General features: G+C 37.5%; 1 protein-coding gene across 6 annotated transcripts in view; it reads right to left on the bottom strand.

Annotated features, from left to right (window-relative positions):
- The window catches only part of dip2a (disco-interacting protein 2 homolog A), a 269,946-nt gene that overhangs the window by 97,737 nt on the left and 153,205 nt on the right, over positions 1-19,004 (bottom strand). For all 6 annotated transcript variants that reach the window (XR_001479789.2, XM_015359260.2, XM_006636662.3 and 3 more), the window contains 3 exons: positions 18,589-18,786; positions 7,601-7,692; positions 1,692-1,802 (listed from right to left, as the gene is read on the bottom strand). Coding sequence is in view for 5 of the 6 variants with exons in the window: in XM_015359260.2 (XP_015214746.1) it covers positions 1,692-1,802; positions 7,601-7,692; positions 18,589-18,786 (401 nt within the window). In the remaining variant the exon portion in view is untranslated. The remainder of the gene's footprint in view (positions 1-1,691; positions 1,803-7,600; positions 7,693-18,588; positions 18,787-19,004) is intronic.

The raw sequence follows: 19,004 nt of genomic DNA, 5'->3' as shown, positions 1-19,004 counted from the left end.
AACACTTATACTTCCTGTAAAGATTCTATAAAATGCTTCTTATAAAGATGCACAACTCATTAAATTTTTATCTGAATGACAAAAAAATTGTTTAAGATAACATCAGTATCATTATAATTCTACTGACTCAGTATATTTCAAAAGGTAATTCAACATAATAAAATTCAAAGTGATTATGACCATTAAATATATAATATTATATAATTAAATATTATAGACTTGCAACTTATACTGCATATGTGATTATGAATACACACATAAGATAATTAATCTAAACTGGCTTATAAAAATCAGAAAATTAGCTTTATGAGCAGCACTGTGGTACTATAACACAAATTATTAAAAAAGAACAACGCTCTCTTTTTGCAATCTTAAAGCTCGTCATGGGCTAAATATGCTGGTGTCATCACAGTCCACAGACATGCAATTTGAAATTTAAGATGAAATAAAGACAAAATTAGGAAATATTCCAAAACCATCCAGATTTTTATGCAGTTATTCTTCCTAATAATTCAAATTATAAATCGGTAACATGACTGAACATATTTAATACAGATTATTTTGTTTTTTAAAAAAGGTTACTCTATAAACCTTAGTTCAATCTATAAACTTTGGAGGTATGCTTTTTCATAATAACAGGCATTCAAAGAACTGTAAATTTTAAAGGATTTTAAGAGCATACCTCTAAGGTTTATAGATTGAACAAGCATAAAGTGACAAGACCTTTGATCCTGTACTTAGAAGTTTACAGACATACATTTACTTACACACTCATTATTGTATTATCGTCATAATTTTAGAAACTGTAGATCTGTTTAAATATTTAAGTCAGATTTCCCTGCTTATGATTTCACAGTTTCAATCATTTCATTTGAATATCATTCATTCCTGCTCTCGTTTAAATCAGTTCTATCATCATGATTTTACATTTCTCCAAAACTCCTAAGCCAACACACATACTTCTCTATGTCTTTAAATGAACATTTGATACTTTGGATTGAAATAAAAAAATGCAGATTTTATTACTAAAGCACCAGTTCTTTGCATATCAGATACATAGCATGGTGTTCAAACTCTTCATTAGCTTTTGAACACATGTCACAACTAGAGAAATAGCTTTACATATCCCACAGAGCTCTACAGTCCTTTATACATCCCTTGCTGTGCAGGGAAGTGGCATAATTAAAACATGTAAGGGATTAAAGGTAAAAACACCACAGCTCCACTTTCTTGTCTTCAGGGCTTTAAATGTGTTGCTGTCTCAAAACATCTTGTGGTGTTGTCTAACTTTGCAACTAAAAATCTGTACTCTTCCTTCAGAGATTCTGATAAAGAACAGTTCAGAACCAAATCTAAAGTTGTGGTATACAACTTGCCCTTACATGTCTCCCATGCTGCTCTCCTTCCATTGCATACCATTGCTGAGTAAGCACACTATAGAAAGCGGGGTGCCACCTGGTTTGCAGATGATGAAAGTCTGAAGCTGTCCTCTGATACCATGTTAGAGGAACAATCTGAAGAACTATTTTTTGTGGGTTAAACATTTTAAAGGACAATCTAACCATATACATTTAAATCAAGGAGGTCCATACTCAAAAATAATGTACTGATCTTGTTCTGTAAATGTACAATTTTACCTGTTGAGATCAGTGTTGCACTATAGTACTGTATAATTCATAGTAGTTTATTACCTTTCTTGTAAGTGGTACTTCAATGGGAACCGGCACTAGCTCAGCCAGAAGACAGCCATAAAATGCCACAATGAACATCACAGGGTCATTATTAGGAAATACCAAAGCAACCTATAAAAAAGAAAACAATACCATTTCTTCCAAAAAGCCAAAATTACCTGTTTCAGCCTCAGTCATTTAGGTTTCATACAGCTTTCAGATCCTTCTATGGCCTCTTTAACGTTTCGGTCAGCATCACTGTTTCAAGATGTAAAACTTGTCATTTGACATTTAAAATGTGAGAAGGGTAAGAAGCCGACACAGAAAGGTCAGTGATTTCCAAAGTGGTAGTATAGCAATGGGTGCCACCAGGGCACGATATTTTAATGCCATCTCAAAATTAAGATAAAAATCCTTAACTTGTTGTCATTTGAGCTCCAGGGTCCAATACATATTGACAAAATATTTTAATATACAATGTTGGCCTGGAATAAAGGACACACTTAAAGTGCCTTTAAGTTCAAATGCAAGCCGGCTTTTGTAAAGAGACATATTGATTCAATAAGGACAGACTAATGCAGGTGAATGGAGTAACTGAGAAATAATTTGTTTTCTAAAGTAAGGCAAAATAATTATGGAATGTCTAAGAGCTGACTGAAATGCTAGTCACAATTAAAACTACAACTATGTGTTCAACCCGATCTGTATTTGGCAGGCACTACAGTCTAATATCACATTGATGCAAAAATCTCCCAAAGTTAATCTAGCCTGAGATGGTAACTTAACTAGTTTACCTTTCAACATATTACTTTAACTTTAAAAGGAAAAGCTGCATAGCTACTTAAATCATATTCCATCACCTGAAACATTGAATTTGTTAGAGTAAATATTACAGATAGTTATAGCTATATGTATTAAACCTGGCTGACTAAATTATATCATAATGCAAGACAGAAGTTAATGTAGACCTTGTGTGTTTTTGTGCAAACAAGATACAGTTGTATATGCTGCAACATAAAATGTACTAAAACATTCAGTTTACAGAGAAGAGTTAAAGATTTTAATTCATGTAATTAAAACTAAAATGGCAAAAACGATACAAGTTTTTTTCCAACAGTGGATTACTGTACAGTAGTCTATATTATAAAACGTTATATTGTTACAGCTTTCACAGACAGAGACTGTCACACAGCCACCAGCTCCACAGCAACAACCCTCTACAACCAAAGGAACTACACCTGAGAGTGAATCTCAGATTCCTGCACCTTCACCTGGCTTCCACATGCCTGACTGAAGAGCCCCAGCTGACAGTGGACAGCAGCAGCATAAGCTGTCTGCCTAAAGCTGGCAGTGGTGACTGTACCAGCGTCAGTAGTGTGAGCTCTGGGGTCCCTATGCTGACAGGAGTGACCAGTGAATTGGACACAGAGGAAGACTGCAAGCAGCCTGTGTTATTCCTAAACCAGAGCCTTGTCGACACCCTGTCTATAGATGAGGACTGGGTGAGTTCCGAGACAATGCAAGAGCAGGGCAGTGGCTCTAAAATCTGCGTTGGCAATTTAAAGACTTTCTGCAACAGTGGTGCAGTTTTCTTTGCAACAAAGCACTAATGTCTTTATATTAGATAATGTTAACAACAGTATCTGCACCTTTGTTGCAATTTAAGGATTTTTTTTATTAAAGAGTGAATTTCAGTGGTTCAAACTAAAGAGCTTATTTTGATTATGGAAGTGTTTTGATAATGGGTAAAGGACACCTCTGTTTGTCTTTATTGAGTTGAAAAAACTGTGGACTATAGCCAACAGTTTTGGTTTGTCACTGAACAGTTTGCGAGGCACCAGACGTTTGTGAGCGACACTTCTGGGAAATCTGTCACCTTTCCTTCACCATTTAATGACCTCTCTACTTCATAAGTTCACTTTATGAAACCCATAATTGAGGACAATAATTTTTAAAAGGTGGGTATTGTTACATCTTTAGGAAGTGTCTCTTGGATTTTAGATAACGTTTGTGACACTTGACAGAGTAAACACTTCTAGCTTCAAAGACTAAAGAATGTTTACTGAGGTCTGGGACCAGAAACAATTGTAAAGTTTACTTTAGTATACCTAGGTAAGTTGTGGGTTAATGATTGTCAAGGAGCACCACAGAAACACACAATATAAGATCACATTAAGACAAGAAAAAGGAAGAAACAAGAAGCAGGGCACAAGGAGAGGAGAGACAAGAGTCCAGAGGAGTTGGGACTTGAAGGTTGTACCAGGCGAGAGCCCCTACTTCATGATCATCCAAAACAAACCTGACTAGAGCTACTGTAAGTACAGTATTTAAGCCTTTTAGAGAGAGCATGTTATTCTGTGTTTGTTGGGAACTTGGGGTTCCTGGATAAAGGATACCTCAGTTAGAAACTTCTTTCCTGCTTAGGGTGCATTTTTATGGACAGGGATATAGGATCCCATTTATTATGTGGCATCTGGGGTGAAGAGAGAGAGAGGTTTCTTTGTATTTAGTTAAAAAGGCAGCTTATCTCCAACTGTATGTGGCCTCTGTAGGAATTAAGAGTTTAAGCTTAATAATAATAATAATAATAATAATAATAATAATAATAATAATAATAATAATAATAATAATAATAATAATAATTGCTTACACTTATATAGCGCTTTTCTGGACACTCCACTCAAAGCGCTTTACAGGTAATGGGGACTCCCCTCCACCACCACCACCAATGTGCAGCATCCACCTGGATGATGCGACGGCAGCCATAGTGCGCCAGAACGCTCACCACACATCAGCTATCAGTGGGGAGGAGAGCAGAGTAATGAAGCCAATTCATAGATTGGTAGCAGTCGGGGGTTTTTTGGGTGACCAGAATGTTAGGCATTCTAAAATGCACTGTTTGTGAATAATGTACATAGAGTAACTTTTGTGTTGCATGTTTGTGTTGTGTGTAGTGTAGTTTGTCTTGTCATTGTAATAAATATTTGTTTAACAAAGCATGCCTGGATTATTAATCCTCTCAACAAAGATGTGCCAGAGAATAAAGAATTCACATGCCTCTAATTATACAGCCTCTTGGGTATATTCTAGAGCAGTGGTTCTCAAACGTTTTGGACCAAGTACCACCCCTGATCAAACTAAAGCATCCAAGTACCACCTACAAGTCATCTTCTCATAGGAACCACAGAAAATCTCTATGACCAACATGAGCACGCACGAGCACACACTCACATACATATATAATAAAAATAGCACTGAGCACTTACCATTTCAGTGAGAGGGGTGACCCTGTTTAGTCGAGCAAAGCAGATGTGAATTCATTGGTTGAGCCTTGATACAATTTAAAACTTTGACAGCAGTCTTAACAGGTTTTAAATCCTCAGGCATTTTCTTGACTGCCAAGGCCTCGCGGTGGATGCTGCATTGCGTCCACTTCATACCTGGAGCAACCTCTCTAATTCGTGCAACTCCACCACTGTGTCTGACTGTTATCACTCTAGCACCGTCTGTACAAACTCCGATGCAGTCGATGCCATTCTCTTCATTAAATTCATTCAGAAGCTGAATTATGTGCTCTCCTGTAGTTCTTGTTGGTAGCGGCTTATGGAACAGAAAGTCCTCATGGGACGTGGCCTCAAACTCATATCTACCGTTAACGAGCAAATTGGGCAAATCAACGACATCTACAGACTCATCTAATTACAGTGAAAAGCATCTGCTCATCTTAACGCACTTTATCAGCATACTTTTGACATCATCTGCCATATCAATAATTCTATAAGTGACTGTCATTCGAAAGGGGTAGCAGGTCAAACTGTTTAGCAGCTTTTTCTCCACACATAATACATGTCAGCTCTTTTGCCAACGGTAAAAAAAGTTCTTCACAAATAGTGTGGAGCTTACCTGCTTTAGCAATCCTCAATCTTTCTCTGTTTCTGTTTCACGAGTTGATCTCAGAAGTTAAAAAAAGTTTCATGCGCATGGGAGCGAAACACATAGATGCTCGTGTATTTTTCTCAAATTAACCTAGAACAGTCCTTTTTCTGTTATCTATCATGCTTTCCTGTGCTCACAAGATTGCAAGTGTTCCAAAACCATGCACATTCTCCTACCTCCCTATTTGCTGGAGATAAACTTTTTTTAAAATACAATTGGCCACTTACGTTTGTAGCACATATTCCCATACAAGCGCACACTATATCGTAGTACATAGGCTGCATATTTCACACATAAACTCATGTTATTAAAATAGAAAATATGAAAACCCAGCCCAATTTTTCAGTGCAGACAACAAATTTCCAGAGTCATCTGGCGTACCACCTGGGGGCGCTCTGTGTACCAGCAGTGGTACATGTACCACAGCTTGAGAACCACGGTTCTAGAGAAATCACTTACAAGTTGGAGGTTATGAATAATTACTTCACTTATTGACTAAACTGCTCGGTCAATTCCTGATTTTCACCATTTTCATAAACCCCTTCTAACAATATGAAGTCATTAAATTCACTATTGATAATTGTACAGGCTTTTATCTGTCACTTTTCTTACTAAATTATTTTATTAAATTATTAGATACAAATTATTGGATTTCAGCCTGTTGAAGGTACTTGTATTTCACTTCTGCAAGCAGGGCAAAGGATGACTATTAAGTTCAAATAGGAACATTAACAATTGGTTGTCTAAAAGTGAGTGAAATTCCTACTTGAATAGTTTTAATTAAATTAAAGGTTTTATTACAAAGCTCCATGAGCTTTATGTTGCTTAGAGAAATAAATAATTGTAATGATCACTACTGAATGTTAATTGTAAAGTATTTTGGGCTGGTGCTCTACCTCTGCATTTGCATTTTTTTGCTGTTCAGTTATTGCATTGCACAGCAAGATGACTACAATCCAAGTATGCTTTTGGAAAATACATGAGCATGTAGGGAAATGTCAAAAAGCAACATGGTTTACACAAATACATTTTAATAATATCTTTGTTTTCAGGTTGTTTCAGTTTGTTACTAGGGAAGTAGGGAGGTGGGACAGAGCTGTGTTCAAAAAGCAAATGGTGTTTTGAATCAGTAATACACTGTCCGCAAATCACAATAACCTGCAATTGGATAGAAAGATTATATATATTCATCTAAAAGATTTTCAGCACTGCACAAGTTCAAGCACTAGGGGCACGGGGTTCAAGTCCAGACCTAGAAACTTATCTGTGTGGAGTTCGTATGTTCTCACCGTGTTCGCTTGGGTTTTCTCCGGGTGCTCCGGTTTCCACACAGTCCAAATACATACTTATAGGTTAACTGAACTCTGGCCCTTGGTGTGAATGTGGGTGTGAATGTGAGTGTGTGTGTGTGTTTGCTTGTGTGTCTGCCCTGCGATGGACTGCCATCCCATCCAGGCTATACCCTGCCCTCAGACATTGCTTTCAGAGATATGCTCTAGCTTTCCCACGATCCTGAATTGGAAGAAATTGATAGAAAAAACATAGATGGATTTTCAGCACTAACTGAAGGACTTCAACTGCATTTTTCCAAGACGTTTAGAGAAAATTTCCAGGATATTTAGACTTTAGACTAAATATTGAAAATAAATATTTTTTTTAACCTAATCCAGTCTAGTCATTTATCTTTCTGCTAGAAAGGCCACTTCTGTGAAGATATCAAAGTCTCACTGTACTTTAATTAATTTAAACCCTCTTGAAAGAAGAATACTAAATCTATGAGTGTCAGTACATCTATTTCACTGAAACACTGTATGATCCTATCAAAGCAAAATATTTTAAATATTCTACGTTTATGAGATTATTAGATGTGTTGATTTATCAAGGAAATTAACTACACTGTGCAATCAATCTCAAAATGATTTAGTAGGGTGTTCTCATTAGACAGAGCTTGCTTGCTTCAAGTGGACCAAGCAGCTTTGGTTGGAAGCACATACACGATCTCCTGGACGTAGAAGTGGCTCATTCTTGGTGCTTAGTTTATTCAGTAATGTGAAGGCCAGCTTCAGGCTCCTGCTCCATAGCTTTCCTGCAAAACAGGAAATGTACTTTTAATAAAGAAAGATAAAGATGCCACCCATAATTACATTGTGACACTCTATCCTGGTTAACAAGAAATGCTCACCTTCTTCAAAGCCCTTTCAATACCGAAAGTGGCAATTTATTTATTGAAAATCCCTGTATTTCTCAAATTTGCAAAGCACACACTGTTAAAGACTTAATGTTAAATAAGTCTACAAAAAAATCTGTTGACTCTTGCCATATACATTTTGCCAAGTTTTTATTATTTAATATATTTACCACAATAATTATTTTGCTACATATGACTGATTGCTAGATTCGTTTTTAAAAGAACAGGAAAGACAATTCAAAAACAATTGGCTCTGCACTGTTACTGTGATATTAGCTCTAGTGGCTTATCTAGGTTTTCATGAAAGGATGGTGCAGAAAACTCAAAAACAGAAAATATTTTCTTGTTTTATGTGTCAAGGTACCTGTGTAAGGACTATCAGGGATTTTTATGCCATAAGAAAAAGATTGCATAATCACTTGGATTCAGCACATTAAATAGTACTTTTACAAAGGGAGCTACAAGGATCAGAGGGGTGAGAAGGAATGCAGGATTATAGGTGAGGAATCTGGGAAAGGAGTGACGACGACACGTCACTCACACCAAAACAACATTAGGACTGCTGGAAGTAGTCTGGAAGGTCTCAGACTACACAACCTAGTCTGGGGACAGTGAAGTTAAAATTGTTATGTTTGCTATATACTCAAGCAATTCTGATTTGAGATTAAAAGATGAATATGAGGAAAAAGAAAAGACTGTTGCCTTTTATTTCTGAGTATTTCTGTGCTTATTTGTTGTACCTTCATTTTTGTGTTCAATCCCTCCATTTCATGTGAGCACAAATATTAGAACAACTGGCTACCAGGTGTTTCAGGTTGCACTAATCATGCACAAATAAAAACTGTGAATGTGTAGTGCTGAATTTAACCTTTGCTCATCCCTTTGGTGTCTGCCTAAATCAGTATGAAGATTAGAGAAATGTCTATGAAAGAAATGCAATCATTTTGGATGCTGAGAAAAAGAAGATTCAATCAGATCTAGCCACAGAAACGGGGCATAGCATAATCAACAATTTGGGATGCCTTGAAAAGAAGCTACTGGTGTACTAAGCAATTGGCAATGACCAGGTTGGCCTAGGAAAAAAATTGCAGTTGATGATAAAAAGAATTATTAGAGCTGTGACAAAAAGCTCTAAAACAACTGTTGCTGAAATCACCAAAAATTTCCACTGCGCAGGGGTAAAGGTATCATAATCTATTATTTGCAGAAGACTGACAGCAGAATTATGAAGATCCCATTAATTAAGCAGGCCACTACAGTCTTTGGCATGTAAGATACTACTGAATCCTTAGGTACGCTGGTGAAATGTTCCGAGGTCAAATTCTTCCAGGAGGGGGGTACCTTTAAAGCGGAGACGATGGCACTGAAAATGCTGTCCTCACTTTAAAGCCCTGGACAAATACGAAGACAGTACGTACAGCTATAATTCAAACTGAATTAAAAACTACACATCCCATTTACCATGGTGGTGCTTGTGATCATTGCGTTTGACCAATGAAACAGGGCGAAAAATTAGTCACATGACTTTGGGGCTGAGTTTTGAAAGCTTAACCTATCAGCAACAAAGCGAAATCTACACAATAGGCTACATCAAGCTGTCAGTTACACGACTGTGTATGTTGTTTAAGCCACTCCTATTTGGCATTTTAGTTTTGTAGGCGGGAATCATAATTTCGACCTAGGTCTAAGAAATGAACAGGAAAAAGAATATTTTCAGCAAGTGATTAGTTTGCATGTACAGAGGATCATTTAAAAGAAATCCCACTTAAGAAAAAGTGAAAGGGAAGATTTTGACCGACAGATTTTTGCTCTGCCCCTAGTAAGAAAGGAGAGTAGTGAAATTTCAGCTGCAGAAGATGCACAGCAAACAGCTAGCACTAGCTCTGCTTGTGAGGTTAGATCAGGAATGAGTGAATTAAGTTATGTAAAGTGCACTAATGAGGCGGTTAGTGAATTAGGAGCACAGTTTAAAAATGTGCATAGATTAATGGAAGAATGGAGGAAACTAGGTGATTAAAGAACTAGGTTAGACAAGAAAAAAAAAGAGAGGACTTATGCTTTATAAGGCTGAAACTGAAATTCAAGCTCTCTCAAATAAATTAAGCAAGGCAAATGAAAAGTTAGGACATGGAAGTGTAAGGAATGTGAATAAAAGGCTTAGATGCAGGGATAGTAAAATTCGGACACTTGAGCACAAAGTTGTGGAGTGTGAGCAGGCAGTCATTTTGAATGAACAGGAGAAAAGTGAGTGAGAGAAGGATAAGGCACAGCTAGAGAAGAGTACTGATGAATTGCAAGAACAGTTGGAAAAGCTTAGATATACAAAAAAAAGGAATCGCAGAAGGTTGCATATTATAAAAGGAAATGTGATTCTGAAGCAGATTTAGCACATAGGGTAAGGGACCTGAATGAGGAGGTACAGGGAGAATATGAAGGCTTGAAAACAGAAATAGACAGGATAGTGAGTCACAATATTAGCATGTATGAAAAAGGCAAGTATAGTGATGCTGTAAGAGAGGGTTATATGGATTTAGTAGCAAACATGGGCGTTAGTGCACGAAAGGCTTCTCAGATAGTCAGACTAGTTTTTGATAAATTGGTAGGTAATCAGGTAGATAGATTACTAGGGGAAAGTTTTTGTAAATATCTTGTGTTAGAAGCGAGGCAAGTTTCTACATCTGAAAGAAAAACTGTTGCAAGAAAGTAATGTATCCCTTGCCACAGATGGGACCACTAAATATGTTCAAAAATATGGAACTGCGGGGATTTCTTTCCAGGATGGTAGCAGAATGCATTTAGGACTCAGAGAGCAGCCATCGGGTTCAGCTCAGTGCATATTTGACACAGTTAGAGAGATGGTGCAAGATGTTGTTAACAGTGGAAGCAGGGATTCGGAAACAAATTCTGAGAAGGAAATTTTCTGCAAAATTACAAATCTAATTAGCAACAGGGCAAGTACAGAAATTCTGGCGCAGTACAGAACTGATATCTTGCCTGACATTGTAGATGGATTTGATGACCTCAGTGAAACAGACAAGGCTAGGATCGGAGTTATCAATGAGTTGTTCTATGGATTACATTTAATTGATGGCTTGGCAAATCAGGCAAATGTTACACTTTCTGTCTGAGAAAGAATGATTTTTGGTGGTGAAAAGGTGAGCAGTGTTAGTTTAGATTGGATGCACAGAACAGTAGGAGAGAGTGGTGAAGTTAGATTGATTAGATCAGTGTGCAAAGCCGTCCATGAAAGAGGGTTTGAGAAAAGTGGCAAATCTGTGCAGTTTAGATCTTTTTTGTTGAGTCAGGAGAAATCTGAGCATGTCCCTCTGGTTCCCTTTAAAGGAAACCGAATGAATGCAGCTGGAGTTTATTTTTTGCATGCTGAATTGCTGGAATTCATGCATGATATACGTAATGAAAATAAATTAATAGAAGCAGTGTTTGAGGATTTGAGTTTAGGTCAGTTTATTGCAGGATGCAGAGCACAGGGAATTATTTGTAAATTAGTGACAGAGCCTTTGTGGAAAGCTCTCGGAAAAAAAGAGCATGTTTTAGAAATGAATGCAAGATACAGGGAGTTAGTGTGCAAACTGAAAGAATGGCAGGCTGATAGCAGTAAATTAGTCAGAGGTGAGGTATGCTTGTTTATCGACATAGAGGTATATTCTGGACCTGTTCTGCAGAAGCTAACAGAACACAGGAGCCCTGAATTTGAGGACATGACTAGACAGGCTGTGGAACTGATCCTTGCTAGTTTTGTAAAGGTGTGTTGAGAATGGTAGCAGATCATTTAGAATATGGCAGTGTAGCGGCGAGGCTTATTAATAAGGCAGAATTAAGTGTTTCTGAGCTTTCCCAAATTAGGCCTCATCTCTCTGTTCATCTCTTTGGTGCAGCCACAGAAAAACTATTCATGCAGGCTGATTTAAGGTTCCTTTGATAAGGACAGCTCCAAAAGGGGGATGCACTTAGCTAAGCCTGGCTATCATGATCAATGGTCATCCATTGGCGCCTATCTGTCTAGGGAGTGCCAGATGGACATCTGGACTGCATTCCTAAGTGTCAGGAGTAAGTGACTCATATCTCACCTTGATCAACCAATCAGGGACTGGTAGGGCCGAGTAACCCACGTGGGACTCTGATGCCCATGGAACTTTCAGCCAACCAACGAGCTGAAGTTCCTCCAGGTAAAAACAGGCAACACAGAGATTCAGAAGGGATTCAGGAGAATTCTGTGGACTTTTCTAAAGGGAATTCAAAGGAGAATTCCAGGGCAGGACGGCCCAGGAGCAGATAAGATATGTTAGGTTTATATGCATATTCTATGTATTAATAAATGTATCCTCGTGTATTAGTACCTGTGTGTGTGCATTGTTTGAGTTATGTCGCATGGTTGGATTCTAAAGCCATCAAAAGAATCAACTTTGTGATTTACTGCTACAATTAATAATTGTCTCAGTAAATGCCCAAACCCTACAGAACTGGTGCCTTCAGAGAGCCACTACATTTACATTTTGGCTATGGCAACGTTACATTTATGGCGTCCCTGAGCGAATATGATTACAGCAGGTATGATGAGGTTTCAGAGGAGATGTTTGAAAAGCTTGAATCAGCACCCAAAACGAATGTAAGCTGTGAGAGGGATTTTGGAATCTTTGATAATTTACTTAAAGCCAAGGCCAGAGCAACAGCATTAGCTGTCGAGGGTATGATTATGTTCAAGGAGAACAGGTCTTGGCAGTGGCTTGAAAAACTAGATTCTGAAAAGAAGGCAGAAGTTTTATCTCAAGCTAGAGAATCAGTTAAAGAGCAGAGGGCTGTTTTTTGTGAGAGGGTGACTAGGATAAGAGATGCCAGGTTGCAGACACTTAAGAGAGAAGAAGGAAAAAAAATAGCAAAAGGAAACAGGAGATATAAGGACAAAAGAAGTACTAGCGGTAGAGACTGGAAAGTATGGGGGACTTTGGAACAGTGAGGGAGAAACAGATGAGCAACTGAGGAATTTAGATGAGGACAAGAAGCTTCCTGCAGTTACAGCACAGTTGAAGTTTAGGAGATTTGTGATAGGAATGAAAAATGAAAATAGAGTTTTCAATTTTTCAAAGGACAGGAAAAGGCTTATTCTAGAAAAGCTGATTGTTAACTTAAAAAGTGTTGTCTGCAGGCCAGAGGAAATCCCAGGTACATCTACAGAAGACTAAGATTATTGTTTGGCACCGTCAGAACGTATTGTTGAAGAAAAGGCAGAGTTTTTAAAGGAGGCTGTTAAGCAGCATTTTAAGGCTAGAGATCTAGGTAGAAAAAAGGTTGGTATGGAAAGATTAAAATTCCTTTGTCAATTAAACCAGAACACTTGTTAGGAAAGAGAGTTAGACATGCTTTTGATGAGAAAGGTAGGAAGGTGTGGTACAAGGGCACAGTTGCTGAAATTAGACTAGATGGCCAGGAGTATATTTTTAAAATAAAATTTGAAGGATTTAGAAAAATGTGATGGTTTGCTTTGTGGAAAGATTATATGGATAGTTATTTAGAATTGCTCCCTGTTAGTGCAGAGGACTTCGTAGGCAAGAAAGTAGAGCACATGTTTGTGAGTAGTGAAGATGGGAGTGAATGTTGGTGGCCAGGCAGGGTAGTCCGTGTAAATAGAACAGGAGACTTGTTTGTTGTGGATTATGTAGAGGAGGGCGATGATGAAGTTAGTGGCACAATTGAGTATCCATTGTTAGATGATTACATGAATAATGAGGTGAGGATTGGTGCTTAGTTTTTTTAAGCTCCGGGCTGTTGCTAATGTTACGGTGTGCGTCAGATGCAGATAATTTTGAGGAAGACGAGTAGGAAAACATCTTGAAGCTGGTGCTGATGCGTCAGGGAGGCTGGTGAAAAGCTGATCCCTGGAGCCAGCATCTTAAGATATTTGTATTTGTAGATACCTAGGAAGTAAATTAATTTGAAAACATGCAGATTATGGATGCTGATGTGCCAGGGAGGTTAAAAAGCAATATGAAATTAATCCTCTATACATAACTGCTGATGTAACTTCCCCGTGCCTTTCTGATAGCTGGTTTCCAGCACTGTATATAGTTACTCGTTAGTTATAATTTTTAAAATTTACGTTGTTATTCATTGAATATGTTTGCTGTTCAGTTATAGTTTAAATACTTTTAAGATGTATTTTATGATGTAGCTGTGATAATGCCTTTTTTCCCATCAGGTCCAAAGAAAGTGTATGTCCTCGGCAACTCTATATTGTGGGGCCTGGGAAAACTGATGCCAGCAGAGCAGGTGTGGCTGCACCCTGGCACAACACTGGAGCGCAGTGCCCACCAGCACCTGTACCACCTCCAGGCCCTGAAAGAGGATATATTACTAATCATTAACATAGGGACAAATGACATAGCTCAGGGTGACACCCCCATGACATCCTTAGAGCTATGAAAGAACTAATTGTGACAGTAAGGAGAGCGTCACCTTGTAAGGTTCATTTAGCAATTTGCTCAATTTTGCCACGACTCTGTGATGACTCATTTACGGCTGGAGCTGTGAAAGAAGCTAACCGGGCTCTTTCATAGCTCCCTTCTCAGATGGACCATGTGCAGTTCCTCAGGAGCAACAGAGTGCTTCTGAAGAATAAGCAGCCCATTGCTCAGGCGTTTGCTGCTGATGGGCTTCATCTCAGTGCCGATGGAAAAAGGAGCATTTTTCAGTATATTTTACATTTTATTTTTCATTATTTTAGAACTTTAGTTAGATTTTTTTTACTAGTGCCACATTTTATTTCATAATTTACTTTTTTGTTTACTTTCATTTTTTGATATTTTTATTTTGTCAGATAAAATGCACATTTGGCCAAAGTCTTGTAAATGATTAAGTTTTAAAAGACATGGAAAAAAGTGCAACAATCTATTTAACGCAATTTTAATATTACTATATTTGTCATTCGTATCTTATATTATGTATGAAAATTATTATATTTATAATTTATACTAACACTGTTTTGTACAGATGAAACCTTTCCAAAATGTATAAATCATTAAAGATTATTAAAAACATTATTTTCCACGTAATATAATTAGGAAGTACAATAAGATGTTGTTTTAACAGTTATAAAATGATACGTCTAATTTGTTGAAAAAGCTGTTTGTGTATTGAAAAGTAAAGGACTTAGAAGTAAAAAGAGATGCTTCATATTGCTTAATTAATTTTAAAAACTAAGTTATAAATGCAAACGCGATCTATGCCATAAGCGCTCCAGGCAGCAGAACGTTTGCTCTGTACTGTTGAGCTCCGCGTCTCCTCCCTCTCTCAGTGCCATACCCCTCTCTGACAGAGCGCAGTGGGTGGTACGCTATTTTCAGAGCCTCTGATTGGGGAAAAAAAGACCTGCTGATCCGTTTCACACAACAGGAAGAGAAAAGAATGGGATTTTTTCTCTTCGAAACGTGTGTTGTCTTTATGAAATTCGTGTATTTTAAACGTTTAATTAAGAAGTAAAAACCTTACAGCATACAGATGCAGCCATTCAAAATGCGCGGTAAAAACCCGCGGTACAGTAACCTACCCACAAGCCACCGCAGGGCACCGGAGGGCACCGCGGTAAGTGATTGGCTGGCCAAAATGACCGACAGGGGCACTCGTGGTGCATTGGTTGGTAGTGAAAAGATTTAATCATTTAATGTCTTTACTGTGCACATTTTAATCCACTTAGTTTTGAATATTTATATGGAATTTTACCACTAAAGGGAAATTTTAGTAGCTGAGCATAAAAAGAAGAGGAGCATAACGCATCTGAAGGTCATAAACGATATTAATTTAGGAACATAAACATTACTGTATGTACGTAAAAAGCTGTAATGTGTATGGCTGGTCTTGGTAGTTTAAAGAAAAAATACACACCAGTCTTCTCCCTAAACATTTTAAGCATGAAAGTTTTATGAAACGGTACCCAAATATGGGATTGCTGTATAGAATGAATTTTAATTTTAAAAAATTATTTAACACGAAAATTAAGCTGTTTACATCTTCCGCCTGAGAACAGTCACCCGTTGCTACCCAACGCAGAAACACAGCCACTAACTAGCAAAGAGAGGACATTAGCTAGCCAATATGATAAAGAAATAAATTATTATTTTGTTTATTTTTTTTGCACATTTATTTGAACATTTCCATTGATTGTACAAGCACTTGGAAACTGTCCAATCCCTAGTTCATCAGGCATTTTACCGGTCTTGCCCCGGTCTGCGTCTTCTAGGATAAAATGCCAGCGAACTCTTGTTTTTATGTCCACTATAACAGACAATCTCCTTTGCTTTTAACCAAGCGTTTAATAATTTCCTAAAATGAAAATGATTTACTTTATTTCCCTCACGGGATCAATAAAAGTATCTATCATCTGTCTGAACTATGGGACGGTCGGTTAAACTGTGAAGAAAATGCTTTCAGAGAAAATGTTTCAGGTGTGAAGAACATAGATCTCCAATGCAATTTCAACCAAACCTGTTCCCACACACCCTGCCCCCACTACCATTAGAATATACACAAACATTTTAGCGTTTCATTCTGAGCAGAAGACCCTCACACCTGAAGAGTGCTGGCTGTGACGAATTAAACCGGTTTTACAGGTTTCAATCACAGACCATGTGACATGGGACTCAGTAAAGTAACACACAGCGCCACTGGATTTGATAATACCTAACCAAAATCCGCAATATGGAAACAGAACCTGTGTAATTGTTGATAGATGATGTACTCGTAACATTTTTTCAAGACGAACTACAACATTTAAAAAATGACTTGTATGTACTTGATATCTCTAATCAATCCACGGGTTCCAGCACAAAACGAAACTAAAACGCATACCGTTTCGCGCTTCTTATTAGTTGCTCAAAAGTAATTTGACCGTATGAAATGCATAATATAAACCTAGAAACATATACGTGAGCAGTACTTAAGCACTGTAGTATCGGTGTTAAGAGATACCTCTCAAATACTGTAAATCAAGTTAAAAATATCTCAAGACCGATTCTGGTCGTAATGAAACCATGTTTCGTGTATGTTTTCTTTTTCATCTTGAAATAACTCATTTCTAAATACCCTTTTCACTGTTAACATCTTGCAGCAACTTTGCGACAAAATATACACTCTGACAGTTCATCCTGCTACCAACATTAAATAAAACAAATCTTAAGATTTCTATATTTATGTCTTTATTTAGTGGTTTCATTAGTGACAAAGGCTAAACTTTCTTGGAAAAACGTATTTTATGTGTTGTGGAAAAAACTGACTTGCTTTAACAAAATATGTTTACAAATCCTTTCACCTGGCATTTTCGTAGTTAGAAATTATGGAACGCTCTGTTAAAAGCAAGGGAGTTTTTATGTCCGTTGCAGTTCTTTTGCAACATGAATATAATTATATCGTTATTAATTTCTTGAGATACGCGATTCCATATTATATTCCCTTTTGATCAAATTCTAAAAGTATGCTTGTTGACTCCGGTATCACGTTAGTTAAAGACTTTGAAGCTTACAATGTTTAGGGAGAAATGGAATACTGGTGTGTATTTTTTTCTTTAAAGTACCGAGACCAGCCATATACTGTATGTTTATGTTAAGATTTCCCTTCAGTGGTAAAATTAGATATGAATATTCAATACTTAAACGGGCACAGTTAAGACATTAAATATACATATACATATTGTATACAGTACAGTTTGCATACGGTAATATGTTTATGTTACGCAATTAAAAAATAAATAAATAAAACTGAAAGGTCCAGCACCAGCTGGATTCGAACACACAACCTGCCAGTTGGTAGTCACGCACCTAGACCAGTAGGCTACAAGACAGCTCGCATGATCAGGCAGGCGAAACAGCCCTACACAGCCCTGTCGCAGTACACGGATATAATCATACCGTTATAAAATTCTTTAGATACGCGATTCCATATTAAATTCCCTTTTAATCAAATTCTAAAAGTATGCTTGTTGACTCCGGTATCACGTTAGTTAAAGACTTCGAAGCTTACAATGTTTAGGGAGAAATGGAATACTGGTGTGTATTTTTTTCTTTTCATGATAGGTGTCGCATTTTAAATCATTTTCGTAGTTAGAAATTATGAAACGCCCTGTTAAAAGCAAGGAAGTTTTTATGCCCGTTGAAGTAAAACAAAATGCCTGACAAAGTATGGCTTGGACAGATTCCAAGTGCTTGTACAAATGTGCTAAAGAAATTATACTTTGAGTATACAGCTTGTCCAAAGTCATCCATTATTAATACTATTAGTAATATCTTCAGTAAAGGCTTTGATGCATAAATATTTCTGATAAAGGTAGGTTGTGTACTTTTGTCCAACTGAGCAATCTTGCTTTCATAAAATATACCAACATTTTAATGACTGATGATTAACATGCTGTAATACACAGTTCAAAATTAAAGGCTCAAATGCTGTACATGAGAGGTTAAGCTCCCCCTGGTGGTTTTACAAGGCGACGCCGGATAGTTAGTCACGTGACACACGTGAACTGCGTGATACCGCGACACGCCCACCGGGGTATGCCGCGAAATACCTCACCCATTTTGAATGGCTGCATCTGTATGTGAATGATTTAACTGTTTAAGAGGAGAGTTTAAAATGGGATTGATATTTTGAGAAAACTAATAACTTTCCCCCTCTTAATTAAAAATGTGGAAAAAATATGACAATGGTTCAAATAAATACTTTTTAGCATTCACAGGGTCATATAAGCAAATCCCTACTATCATGGAATGTTGACAGGTAATATAACTAGCATACCATAAGTGAGTGTGTAGACAGGCTTGCCGGAGTTGTCCAGAGCGGTCAGGCATGGGCTCTTGGGATGAGTGGTTCCCCAGCACTGCAGGGCAGCCAGAAGGGAGGGAGGCCAGTTAGTGATGACACCCAGGGCCTCCCCCTCCAATGGGGACATCTGGGGCCCCTCTGCCTTTGGCTGGTTGGGGTCTGGCTGTTGCACTGAGGAAAGCAACAAAACAAATATGAAGTACCCAGTCTCCTAAAAAAAACAACCACAATTCCTTTTGTTTCCAAGGGACCTTTTACCTTAATTTTCATCTGAATAATTTTTAGTTTTGTCAAGTGATGCAAAAAGTGTTGCTAGAGAATTTTCAGGAAACTGACAGTACTGACAGTTTTTTTTGTCTAAAAAAAGACTTAAAGAGAAAATTATATAT

The sequence above is a fragment of the Lepisosteus oculatus genome, chromosome 12 (assembly GCF_040954835.1).
Source record: "Lepisosteus oculatus isolate fLepOcu1 chromosome 12, fLepOcu1.hap2, whole genome shotgun sequence".
Lineage (NCBI taxonomy): Eukaryota > Metazoa > Chordata > Actinopteri > Semionotiformes > Lepisosteidae > Lepisosteus > Lepisosteus oculatus.
Note: the sequence above shows the minus strand (reverse complement) of the source record. Positions and strands in the feature narration are given on the sequence as shown.